Consider the following 12,384-nt stretch of genomic DNA (forward strand, 5'->3'; position numbering starts at 1 on the left):
TTCTTTCCCGGTCATGTATCTCTTTAAAATATGTACCCTGCTTGCGAGCCCTCTCCTCCTCGTCGTCGCTAAGGAACAATCCGAATTCGCGTTTCAATCGCTCGGTGAGATTTTCTCGTTGACGCTCCACCAAAGTTGGTGCGGCGGACCAACCGATTGCACCTTCCTCGCCGCCTAATTAAAATGTTAATTCATCATTTGTCGTATTGTTTTAAAAGTTGCCTTGGTGCAATCATTGTCTTCATTTAGGGAAATATTTGGAGAGTGGCTGTTACCTTTCTTCTCATCGTTCTCGTTAGCAGCATTGGGGAAGAGTGTCAACGCGTTGGCTCCTGTCAAGTCGAGCGAGAGCGACGCTTTCGAACCCTCCTCGTCGGAGCTGAGCGAAGAAGTGCCGCTGCTGGCGCTGTCCGATCTACCTCGCGCCCCACTTTTGTCCGTGGCAGAAGCGTCGTTCGACGATTCCGGCTCGGCTCCGGCTCCTCCGGATGACTGTTGCTTCCGTTTGCGATACTCCGATATGGACAACTAGAAAGATACATAAACATTTCTATAAAATAAAGCCGCCTTTTACTCGCGAGAAGAATTTAGAAGATTGTACGAAAACGAAAAGGAACTTGGAGATTTTACGCAAAACAGGGCTGCAATGACGAGAATAACGGTAGTAAAAAATAGTGAGACAGCGGGATACCATTCTCACAGCAGCACAAAAACATTACTACACTCATACCCTGCTAACCTTGCGTTTGACGGGAGGAAGAGAGTCCGATTTAAAAGCTGGCGCTGGCATACTGTTCGGCACAACGGTCCTCGGGTCTTTCAACCGTTTTATCTCTTTGGGTTTGGTCTCTTCCTCCTTGGCAGGAGTCTCTTCGGGCTTCGGGGCTTCCTGAGTCGAAACCGAATCTTGTACTGTGTCTAAACTATGTTCAGAGGAGTCTGATTTTGGTTGAATTACTTGTGATGACGCGTTAATCTTATTATCAATGTCATTTTTCATTACTTCGCCCGTCGGCTCGTCGTCCAGTTTCGCTTCCAAGAGTTCGCGCAGCGCGGTTGACAAAATTGACTTTTGCTCGCCGTTCTTGGACCCGTCCACTGCGTCCATACTTATCGTGGATTCTATGATAGCCGCCTCAAAATCCATCTTGGGCGCTTTCGGCGTGGCGGACGGATCGGCCTTCTTGCGAATGCGCTCGCTCAAAGGTGGAATCGAGTGAAAGATCTTGGGAGGGTCCGCGATGGACTCCGCGTCCATGTTCGTAGAAGCCGATTCGAAGATGGATTCCTCCGACAACGCGGCGAGGGCTGGCGACTGTTCGGCCTTAGAGTCTTCCTTTGCGGGCTCGTCACTCGCATCCTGATCCGTCTCTTTCGCGTCGTCTTCTTCCGCAACAATAATCTGTTCCGGTTTAGAATCGGGTTTAGTGTCCGATTCTTTGAAAGGTGTCTCCTCGTGACTGATAGCAAACAACTTAAAGGAAGATTCGCAGTACTTGTCATCGTCCACGTCCTTATCCTCGGAATCCGAATCCTCCTTCGAGCTCTCCATTAGACCCTCTATTCCGTCCATGCTCTTGTCCTTCTCCGAACTCGTGTCGATCTTCTCCTGATAGTCGTTGCCGTCGTCGCCCGTGATCTTCTTCATCTGCGCCTCGACGTCGAATTCGTCGATGGATGCGTTGTCGTCCGACTTCTCGACCTCCTGGCACTTTGCAGCGGCTTCGGACGGTTTCTTCTCGTCGTTGGATCTCTCGTTTTCGCTACTGACGATGTTCACGATCTCGGAGATGGCACCGCCAAACTCTAGCTGCATCTCGACCACTCGCTGTTTCAGAATCGCGTCGGGCTCTATAGTGGCGATGGGAGAACTGAATTCTTCCATCTCGGTATCGGGTTCGTTCTGATCGATTATCTCGACCGTGCCTTTAGCGACAACCTCCTCCTTCACGAAAGACTCTTTCTTAACTTTCTCGACGGCCTCTCGAATTGTCTCTATTATTTTCTGATTTAATTGATCGTAATTGCATTCAGATTTCGTATCATCTCCCTCCCACTTCGGAGAAACTTTTTCCTTCTTCGTCGTAACATTTTCCGCGTCCATTTCACAAGACACTTCCGTTTTAACGATATCAGAGCATTCTGTTTTTCCTTCGCGTTTTATATAAAGTTCTGATTGAGGAATATCAATTGCGAGTTTCTCTCGATCAGGTTTGTCAGAATCTACAGGTCTATCGTCCATTTTGATTTCCTCTTTCACAGCTTCTGAATCGTAGTGTTTTTCGTCGATCTGTTCTACGATAGGTGATTGCACATGTTCCATATAGTCATCCTGGAAAAAAACAGTAAAATATTAGCGATATTATATACAATTTATTTTGTCGCGCGTATTATAGAGACTGAACATTAAAACAATTATCTAACTAAAACTGTGAAACTTACGTCAGCAGAGCACAGTAATCTGTGGTTAGGCGCTGCTTCGCTCGGAAGTAGCATGGTCGGCGTCGTCGGCGGGGTGTAGTTGTCCGATGACAAGCTCTCCCGAGCTATTCTCCGTTTCTTGGGCGGTGCTACCGTCTCGATAAGCGACGGTGGGCTTTCAGGCCGGCTATTGGGCGAATCGCACTCTTCAGAGATCGCTTGGCGCAACCATCGCTTCTTCGCCGAGCCTGAGGATACAGCGGGACAGCCACCGTTGCCGTTGTTGTTGTTGTTATTACCAGGAACCGCTTGCTGTTGCTGTCTACGCTGCGGCGGCGAGTCGCATATCCCGCTAACCGAGTTGGCAGCTTGCACAAGGGTAGCTAGGCTCTTGGCCGCGTAACTCTGCGACAGGAAATCCGCCGATGTTTCTGCTGGCGTTGGCGGGAAATGCCTGCCGCACAGCGGGTTCATGGAATTTTGTAGAACTGGCGGACCGGCGGATGGTAGAGCAGACAGAGGCGACACTTGAGGTATATTAGCTTGTGGCGGATCGGGCGATTCCTTCAGCCATTCATTCATCAGCACCTTCTTTGTCTTTGGGAACTTGAAACCGGGAGCCAACGGGCCGACCGCGGCGGCCACTAGCAAGCAGGCCGACGACAACGGTGTCGATGGCGTGGAGCTCTGCGAGCTACTGCTGGCTCCACTGTCGCAAGTAGGACTCTTGACGGGAGTAGGTTGTTGTAACGGCGGCGAGCTCGGCGGACCAGGAGCGTTCGAATTTGCCAAAGCCAGCAGCAAGCCAGCCGCAGTGGGAATTCCTTGGTGGCTACCGGACGATCCGGTGCTAATATTGCCCGTCGTGCTCTTGGTCGGAGTGTGCAAGTGCGATGAGTAGGGAACGTCTCGGCTGAGCGGACGATTCTGACCCAACAGAGGCGGTGACTGCATGGAATTGCTCTCATCCCCGGAGGATACGTCGGACTCGGCCGAGTTCAATCTCGGTCTTCGACCGCTGCCCTGAGACGAGCTTGTCGTTCTCGCCCGACCTTTTCTCCTCCTTCGCCGCAGCGGTCTCTCCAAGTTCGTCTTACTATTTTTGGACTGTCCCGTCGACGAATGATTATCCTCGTTGTCGCTGTGCGTACCGCCCGATTCTTTCCGTTGCGCATTTCTCGCTTGTACTTCCTGCTTCCTCTGCTCCGCCTTCTCTAGCCTCTCGAAGGCCTTCATGATCGCTTCCATCTTCCTCTCTTCCCGCGTCATCTTCTTTTTATCTTTCTTCGTTTCCGGCGTCGTCGTCACCGACTGACTCAAACTGGGCGACGTTTGAGGTTGAGTGGTCGTCACCGTCGCGGTGGTATCTTCCTTGGCAACTTGGCGAGCCGTTGTAGTCGTAACCGTGGTCGTGACGGTTTTCTTCGGGGTCACAGGAGTCACCGTCGACGGCGCAGACGACGTTGCGGTTGTGGTGGTTTGCGTGACACTCGTAGGCGGGACTGCCGGTGGCGTGGAATCGGTTTCTTCGCAGACTGTGTTCCTTCTACCCCGCCGCCTTCGTTCTCTGCCACTGGATAACAGATAAAGAATACATTACAAATATATATATATATAAAATACCACGTACATTTTATCACTATTCGCTACGTGAACCTACTCGGCATTTTCGACGAGAGCGCCGTTGCTACCTCTTCTGCTCAGCTGGCTCGCCGCGTTCGCGATTTGACACTCCCGCGGATTGTTACACGCGCATACAACGGGCAGCGCGGGGGAATTGGAATTGGGTGACAGCAGCAGATCGTGCTGCTCGTGTTTGATCGTTATCTCGGCGTTCTTCTCGATTGCACATGTCGTCACAATATAGAGATGCAGCGTGCCCTTCTCGATGCAGTGCTTCACCTCGGCATTCGGCTTACAACTGCGCCGCACGAACCTCGCCTCGTTTCCGTACGCCCGCGTGTCTACGCACACCTCGGTGCCGTCGCGTGGCAGGCGATAGAAAAACACAAACGGTCCTGGCCGTTGTACGTGCTGCCTCCCGCTTTGTGTATACTGTAGTCGGTGTTGCGTGCTGAGCATATATTTGCCGCGTAATTCCACGACGGGGGTGTTTGGCGGAAGATACATTGTCGCCACTAAAAACTGCAGAAACGAAAGAATTTTTTAATAAACATTTTAGTACACATTTCTATAAGGGGAATAAAAATTTTAACATTTTTTTCATCTTATTTCGTTTATATCCAACGTGACATTTTACTTACTTTAAGATTATTGCTGTGCACATTGAGTCTGGATTTACCAGTGGCAACAACATTCATGTTACTTTGCCTGAGATCACTTTGTGTGCCGTTGACTTTGATATTCGATATCCTGGCTCGCAACTCGGGACTATAATGATTCGTAACGATCTCTTCGTAATCTTCGATCCATTGTCTTAGGGGCGTCATGTTGGTGCTCCAGGCATTTTGCACATCCTCCTCTTTGTCCTCGAGACTCGTTCTCCTTTTGGTCTTACGTTTTCCAGGTCCTCGTTTCGGGGTAGTGTTCTCCTTCTTGCGGACGACGCTCGGTTGTCGGGCTTGGGAGTCCCTTCTCTGCCTCTTCCCAACGTTGTTATTGTTGTTGTTGTTATTGTTTAATCTTCGTACTTGCGACGACTGAGCGGACGTGTCGGATTTGTTGCGCCTCGGAACTTGCGGTTGTTGCTGCGAAAGCGAGCGTTTCTTCTGCGTCGTGGCGTTGTTCATCGAGCCGACGTCCGTATCCGCCGAACTGGTGGACGACGTGTCGGACGATGTATCCGAATTGAGAAGCTCCTCGCGCTTACGCATCTGCAAAGCGCGCGCCCGCTGTCTGTCCACTCGTCGCGGCCGGCATCTCTCGCAGAGGTATTCGTCAGGAATGTTTGAACGGTCAATGCCCATGCAATCGACGTGCTGCCATACTCTGCGGTTATCAGATTTCGATGAGTGTTTTATTCGTCAAAAGTATGATACGTAACAATTCGGGCAATAGTTATTTCTTAATGTTATATAGCATGAGAATCAATGATAAAGTTCTTAATTTATTTTCTACGCGTTTCTTTGGCTATATTCTATATCAGGTAGTGGAAATACTATTAAATACTCACAAGCATCGGTCACAGCATATCATGTATCCATCGTCATGTTCAAAGTCACTAAAAATAATACATCAAACATTACCATATGCATTATGTATGTATGCTGTATTATCTATCTACAGAATAATTTTCTTATTCACTCACCAGATACATCTAGTAACACTGTCCTCGTCGTCACCCTCGCCTTCGGGTGCTGTTTCCGTTTCTTCACCTTCCGGTTCCGCCTCCCGTCCTGCTTCACTACTGATTGCGCTGGCAGCATCATCCTCCACATTGGTATTGCTCACAACTTTAATTAAATAATATTATTATTAACTTTTTAAATTCTGTGTTAGAAGGTACTTTTTTCATTTGTGAAAAATTTCGAGAACAGTGATTCTTGGGGGAAAAAAGTAAAACAGATATACATTTATAACTGATGCAATCGTATAGTAATATCAAGGACATTACCAGGACCAAAGATGTAAGGATGTTGCGAGGTAGCTGTGGAACTGCCGGCTCCATTAATGGGTTGTTGCTTCGGATGAGGGGGTGGCGATGGAGGCGGCGGGGGTGTTCTTGGCGGTGGCGCTCCATAATTATGGTCCTGAAGAACAAACTGAAGACACTGCAACAAGAATTCGTTTTTAAGTCCAAACTATTCGTAATCTCGAGATACACACAAAAATACAGAATCTTGTAAGCGAAGCAGTGAGGATGCTTCATAACGTATAAATTTGTACCTCGTAAGGAAGCGGCATTCTTCTTACTGGCGATTTAGGGGTGCTCTGCTCCTCTTCCTTGGACATCCGCGACTCGTTGTCGTTTCTACAAATAACATTATTTCATTTTATTTCGGCGATCATGATCGGATTAGTGAAAGAACAAGGACAATGAAATAAATTCACCGCAGGGTGTATGTACGCTTAAGCTTACTTGTTCTCAGTGAGGTCTTTACGAGGTTCAATCGTAGCCGAGGTTAGCGGGAACAGGGTTTTTATTTGCCCGGCCTGTTGCCGGATCTGCTGGGTGTATTGCGGCGTCATGACCAGTTGTTTCTGCTGTATCGCTTGCTGGTGGATCTTAATCGGCGAGTTTTTGTGCGGAGCCATCACGTTGGACGATGCGATCACCGTCTGCTGCGGCAGTAGGGTTTTGATACATGTCTTCGGTGCTACTTGCGTCGCAGTCGGGCCTTGAGCTTTCGTAAATCCCGTTACATTTGGACTCAACGCGGGTTTAACACCAACGCTGCCGGTTTTCTGAGTGTGATTTCTCTGCACGGGTTTCTGCGGCGGAATAGTTTTGATGCACCCAGGCTGTTTTTGCGGCGCGTTTTGCGGACTGATTACATTCTGCTGCTGCTGTTGCTGTGGTGGTTGAACGATTTTCACGGATTGAAGAGGATTGTTATTTCTCTGCACCACAGGCTGCTGAATGACATTATTTTGGGAATTCGCAGTAGCCTTGACAGTGTTTACTACAGGTTTTTGCGAGATAGTCTTTAGACCTGTTGCAGTTTGTGCAGCTTGCGTCTGGCCCTTCGATATCCCTACCCTCATCACCGTGTGTTGCTGCTGCTGCTGCTGTTGAACTTTCGAGTTCATCACAACCGGAGTTCTTTGATTGTTCGGTACAGACGTTATCACCTTTGAGTGCACATTAGTAACACTGTGACTTCGTTGAATCTGTACGTTATTCGCGTTTGCTGATTGCTGCTGTTGAGATTTTTGAATTATTTGCTGCGAACCCTGTAACAACTGCGCAGGCGCAGGGTGCACCTGCGTGTGCTGCTTGCCCAGCGTGATTACGTTTGTGCCTTGCGATTGTTTCGAAACATTCGGCACACTGTTGCTCTTGCAGACGTTACTCGTCGCGGTTTGCAACTTGGTGGTTTGTACTGTCGTCAACGTCTGAGATTTTTGCAGCCCGGTTGCCGTCGATTGAGTCCTCGTTTGAGATACCACCGCTTGCTGACACGCCATGTAATGCCCAGGTGACTGATACTTTTGTACACCGGTTACAAGGCTATTAGATTTCGAGACATTGTTCATCTGCTGCGCGCTCGGTTGGAACTGCGGCCTGCCGACGGCCAGCGATATCTTCTGAGGCACCTGCAACTTCTGCAAACCATGCTGCTGCGTCTTGAGATTTGGAAGGTGGTTGCCGCTCAACACCGGAACTTTCTGATTGTTGCAGACAGATTGGAGCGTTGTTTTCTGCACATTTGTCACATTGGCAGGTTGCGTCTTCTGTATCGTCGAATTGCCCAGCTGAATCTTCTGCGGGTTTGCGTTGTTCGCGTTCGTTTGATTGTTTATGAACTGACCAGGTGTCAATACTCGTGTCTTCGGCACGCTCTGTGACTTGGACAGGGAATTATTGAGTTGTGCGAGCATAGTAGCTGGACTGATTACATTCGCCACGGCCTTGATCTTTTGCGTAGATTGACTAGTTGAGACGATGCTTTGCAACGGTTTCGTGTGATACCTTTGCAAATCCTTTGCCTTCACCGTCGTAGTAGAGGTGCTCATGGAGTATACTGGCTGTAGCTTGTGATGCAACGTGGTTTGCACACTGCTCGCCGCCGTTACCTGTTGCTGCTTGTTACAATGGATAAGGTCAGCGACCGCAGCCGGATTCTTCGACTGATACATTGGCTGATGAGGGCTCTGTACCGCAGTCACGGTTGCCTGCCAAGGGCAGGGGACGCCGCTACTATTGGGAGACGGTGAGGACGTCGAGTTGGTCGATGTTTGAGAGGAAATGTTGAGGGTCACCGGGGCAGACTGCGCCTGATCGGTGGACGAAGGCGGTAGCTTCTGCGAAATAACGCGTGTCGTCAACACCTCCGTGGTGTTGGTCTGCGAGCTGGCGATCATTCGGTGCACCTGCTCCCTGGCGCCTTTGGCGACCGGATAGGTCACAACAGGCTTCACCGTCGTGAGAGTGGACGCAGTGATGACCGACGTCGGCTGCTGCTCCTGGTTGTTGCCCGTCGCCTCCAGACACTGCAACAGCTGCGACTTGCCGCCATTGGTAGCCGCGGCGGCGTTGTCGCCGCTGCCTCCGCTCGCGATTACCACGGCGTTCCCTGTCGTCGTGATAGCGCCAGTAGCGACGGCAACGGGCTCCTGAGACCGCCATATCTCCCGAGCGAACAGCAACGTCGGCGGCTGTGGTCCGTCACTTTCGACGCCGTCCTTCGTCGCGTTCTCCATCACCGGTGCCGCCGCGGCCTCCACGTCCAGCTTTAGAACGAAACTCATGGTGGTTTCGTTAGCCTGGCCGCATTCCTTCTCCACGTCCGCGGACGTAGACTTGGCCGGTCCGGTTGCCGCCGAGACGGCAGTTTGCTCCGCTTCGTCATCGTTGCTTTCTGCGGCTCTCGCGTTCTCCTCGCTGACGTGACCGTCACCACCGATCAACGAAGACACCGGGGGAGGTGGGCCAGGCCCTGGGGACAGTTGCTCCCCACTGCCAGCTGTTCCACCCCCCGATAACTTGATTACCGATGGGGTCGACGTTTTGGTAGCCTTACGGGAGCACGCCAAGTGGAAACTCGCGAGCGAGTTGCGCGACCGGTCCAAGGACTGCTGGCTGTCGTCCTCGCCCGGTTCCGGCTTCACCAAGTCTAGTTCTCGATTCGGCTATTTGAGGACCGTGGACCATAGGCTGTAAGAGAGAAGAAAAAAAAATCAAAATTACGACTGCGAAGTCGGCATTCAAGCCATTCTGTTAAAGGGCGGCGCGACTTTACTAGATTTCGTTTGCCACTGTAATATGGCAAACCAATACCGAAGGGATTAAGCTCTGCGTTATATCGCAACATTTCACGTAACGATCCATTTAAATGAAAGAGCCTGTGTATTTCTTAAAATCTTTCGATCCGCCTACACACACAGACGCAGAACGTACGGAACGTTTCTCATGGTAATCGCTAAAAGAACAATTTAGGCTCGGTTTTACCAATGTGTTTAACTCTAAGCTTATCGTTAGCTTAATTATCCTTTCCAACTGTTTCCTTGGAGGCAAACAATGAATGAAACTAAGATTACAGTCAAGCGACGTTGATGAAACTGGACCTTAATGATTCGTACGTAATTAAATTGACTAGAGAATTCGCGAAGGCGTCGCCGAGAATTGTTTAGCTTCAGCGAGATCTACTGTAAGCGCGCGTCATGCTAATCAGGGGCGTCGGGTTTCTTCCGGAGATTTCCCAGCCGGGAAACCGGTGGGCTTCGAGGCGGACGGACGCCGCCGGCTTCAAGAACACTCGGCAATGTGGGAGTTGGTCTCGAAGTTGTCGGCACGTCCTACGATTGACGCGAGCGAGCGCCGAGAAAGACGGAAGTGCGCGCTCCGCGGAGCGAGAGATCTCCGCGGAGCGCAGATTCCGAGCAACTTTCTCGCAAAGTACGCGACGTTCGCGGGGCTGCCGCTGGCTGGTGTTCGGTCATTGATCACCGCCGCGCGCGTCTCACGTTCCTGTCCGCGTTAGCGCGCGCACGATGGAAACGCAAGGCTGCTTCACTTAACTCGATAAAGGAGCGTGAGACTCTTTAAGGTGCGGAAGCCGGCGCGAGACGACGAGTCTTGAGTCCTCGCGAACGAGGATCGCGGATCTCGCTCTCCGTTTTTCGCAAACCGCTGACCAAAATCATGTACCCCAATGCCTACTAATATCCAGTGGACATTACTTAATCTTAGTATCTTCTTTGCTCTTATTTTATCTTTATAATGCCTCAGCAAAGTCTGATGCCCAAAAAATGCCTAGTAATGCCGCAAATCTGTACACTACAATGCCTTCAGCGGTTTACTCTTCGGGCGGATGAAATATGAACGGAAGAATTACTATTCGGGGAAATTCGGAGGATTTCCAAAAATACGGTGGCAGTTTGTCGATTGTATTCGCGTAACACGCCTGGAGAACCAGCGATAAGTTATTGCGGCGAAGTGTCGCGTCGAATCCAGCTCGACGTAGGCCTGCAATGCACTAAAGATTCTCTTCCCTTCTCTCCACGTGGATGGAATCGCTTCATCGGGACGGCGCGCGATTCTAAGAACCAGATTCTGAATAATGCGATTATCGTCAACTTGGGCGAATGCATTTGAAATCATCGCGCGCCGGAATTTCCTGCGATACTGCACTATTGAATCCCCGCTGGTCAGCCGCGGCTCGCGGCCTCGTGCGCAAAAGGAGGAAGACGAGCGACACGTGTGCGCTATCGTCGGAGATAACGGATTATGACGAAATCAACTGTTTACGCGGCTAATTACCATGTGCGGTTCCGCTTACGTTCGGCGCGGCCGAGCCCTAAAGATATCTGTTAAATTAACACAAATTTTGCAACTGTTAATTGATTCTCTGTCTCCTCTTAGATAGCAAGATGGAAAAAGTTAGGAAATTGGCTGAACTCCGGTTAACCGACGTTTGTGAAACAATTGGCCCCTTGGATCCGCGGTGATGGGCAGCTGATCGGGGAAAATCCATTTGCATTCCGAATCGAGCGACGCCGCGGCCGTTCGTCCATTGACGATTCTCCCTCGTCTCGCAGTCGTCGCGACGACCCCGGCGGCTTCTACGCGTGCCGAGATACGCGCGGCCTTCGACGATAACTCCTCTCGCTGGAACCGAAGCGGCGGCCAAGCGAGCGTCGGTTAACCGAGGTTGCGCATCGCCGGCGCGTTTAATTTTAAACGGGCATCCGCGAAATGAATCACCGCGGTATTATTCCAGATGGCCGCGAAATCGCGCGGACGTCTCACGTCGCGATTCGCGGCTGCGATCCGCGACGAGATCGGGTGGGGGGAGGGGGGGATCGCGGGAGGATCGCGCGGTTGCGCGCCCGACTAAATATAATTGTCCGGGCCGCGCGGCGCTAACCCCGCGCATTAGCGACATTCACACTTGTCAGTTATATCCGCGGTACAACGCGGAGTATTCCGGAGGCACGCCTGTGACCCTTCCGGAATCGCGAGGCTAATCTCGTCCACCCGCGCCGGTACGCCCCGCCGATCTCCATATTAATCTCGGTATCACGTTGGAATCAACGGCGTCCGCGCGACATTTCTACGTTTGCTACATGAATTCAATGAGTCTCGCGACGTCCGAGTCGCGAGGCGGAAAATGTTAATCCGCTGGTCGTCTCGTTAAAGGTTAAACAAGTTGAAACGTGAACGCGGGGCTGTAATCGACATTGAAGCCGCACAATCGCGATCGATCGACGGTGCCCCCCGTCGCGAGAGTCGCCGATAGGATCGAGCGTCGTGAAGTCGCCGCGGGAGCGAGGCGAGTGAAGGCAGGCCCGCGTAAATTCGCCGTCTCGATATCGAAGGGTACGCGGGACGGCGGAGGAGGGAATTAGAAAGTCCCCGCGCGCGATTTTCAGCGTGTCTCGCGGGCGAACGTGCGAGAGATTGCATCGGGTGGGCCTTAAAGAGCCGATTTTGCGAGAGCGGCGGACCTTTTCTCTTTCTCGTGACCGACTTCGGACGTATTGTTCGGTCGTCGCGCGGCGAGAGAGAGAGAGAGAGAGTTCCGCGGAACGGCAGCCGTGACGCCGCAAGACGCGCGCCCGCAGTGGCGGGAGAAAGTCTCGGATTTAAAATAAAACAACGATACCCGCCAAGTAGATCGGACCCCACGGTTGCGAACGTGCGCGCGTCAAGCCCACGCGACCAAGAGTTACTACTATTTCTATGAAAAATATTTGTATTCTGTTTCACCTCGGTTTGTTGCACAGTGGTGGACAGAACGGTTGCGACCGTAGACATAATATATCTAGACCGAGCGTTTGCCTTTATTTATCGGTTTTGTACTATTTCGTTCTCTCTTGTTCACATGCGAACGAGCTTGT

At 51.1% G+C, this 12,384-nt stretch overlaps 1 protein-coding gene across 2 annotated transcripts in view; it reads right to left on the reverse strand.

Annotated features, from left to right (window-relative positions):
- The window catches only part of LOC105569474, a 35,421-nt gene that overhangs the window by 4,758 nt on the left and 18,279 nt on the right, over positions 1-12,384 (reverse strand). Inside the window, exons 2-12 of one of the 2 annotated variants that reach the window (XM_012025974.1) lie at positions 6,461-9,199; positions 6,268-6,352; positions 5,996-6,152; positions 5,690-5,834; positions 5,555-5,602; positions 4,686-5,370; positions 4,082-4,566; positions 2,443-3,994; positions 740-2,332; positions 276-528; positions 37-174 (exon numbers count right to left, since the gene is read on the reverse strand). In XM_012025974.1, the coding sequence (XP_011881364.1) occupies positions 37-174; positions 276-528; positions 740-2,332; positions 2,443-3,994; positions 4,082-4,566; positions 4,686-5,370; positions 5,555-5,602; positions 5,690-5,834; positions 5,996-6,152; positions 6,268-6,352; positions 6,461-8,793 (7,474 nt within the window). In that variant the 5' untranslated portion in view covers positions 8,794-9,199. Of the gene's footprint in view, positions 1-36; positions 175-275; positions 529-739; positions 2,333-2,442; positions 3,995-4,081; positions 4,567-4,685; positions 5,371-5,554; positions 5,603-5,689; positions 5,835-5,995; positions 6,153-6,267; positions 6,353-6,460; positions 9,200-12,384 lie in introns of those variants that run through there. The other variant, XM_012025975.1, reaches the window with a different exon arrangement.

Source organism: Vollenhovia emeryi, unplaced genomic scaffold, assembly GCF_000949405.1.
Source record: "Vollenhovia emeryi isolate VEMERY1.0 unplaced genomic scaffold, V.emery_V1.0 DF939124.1, whole genome shotgun sequence".
Classification (NCBI taxonomy): Eukaryota; Metazoa; Arthropoda; class Insecta; order Hymenoptera; family Formicidae; genus Vollenhovia; species Vollenhovia emeryi.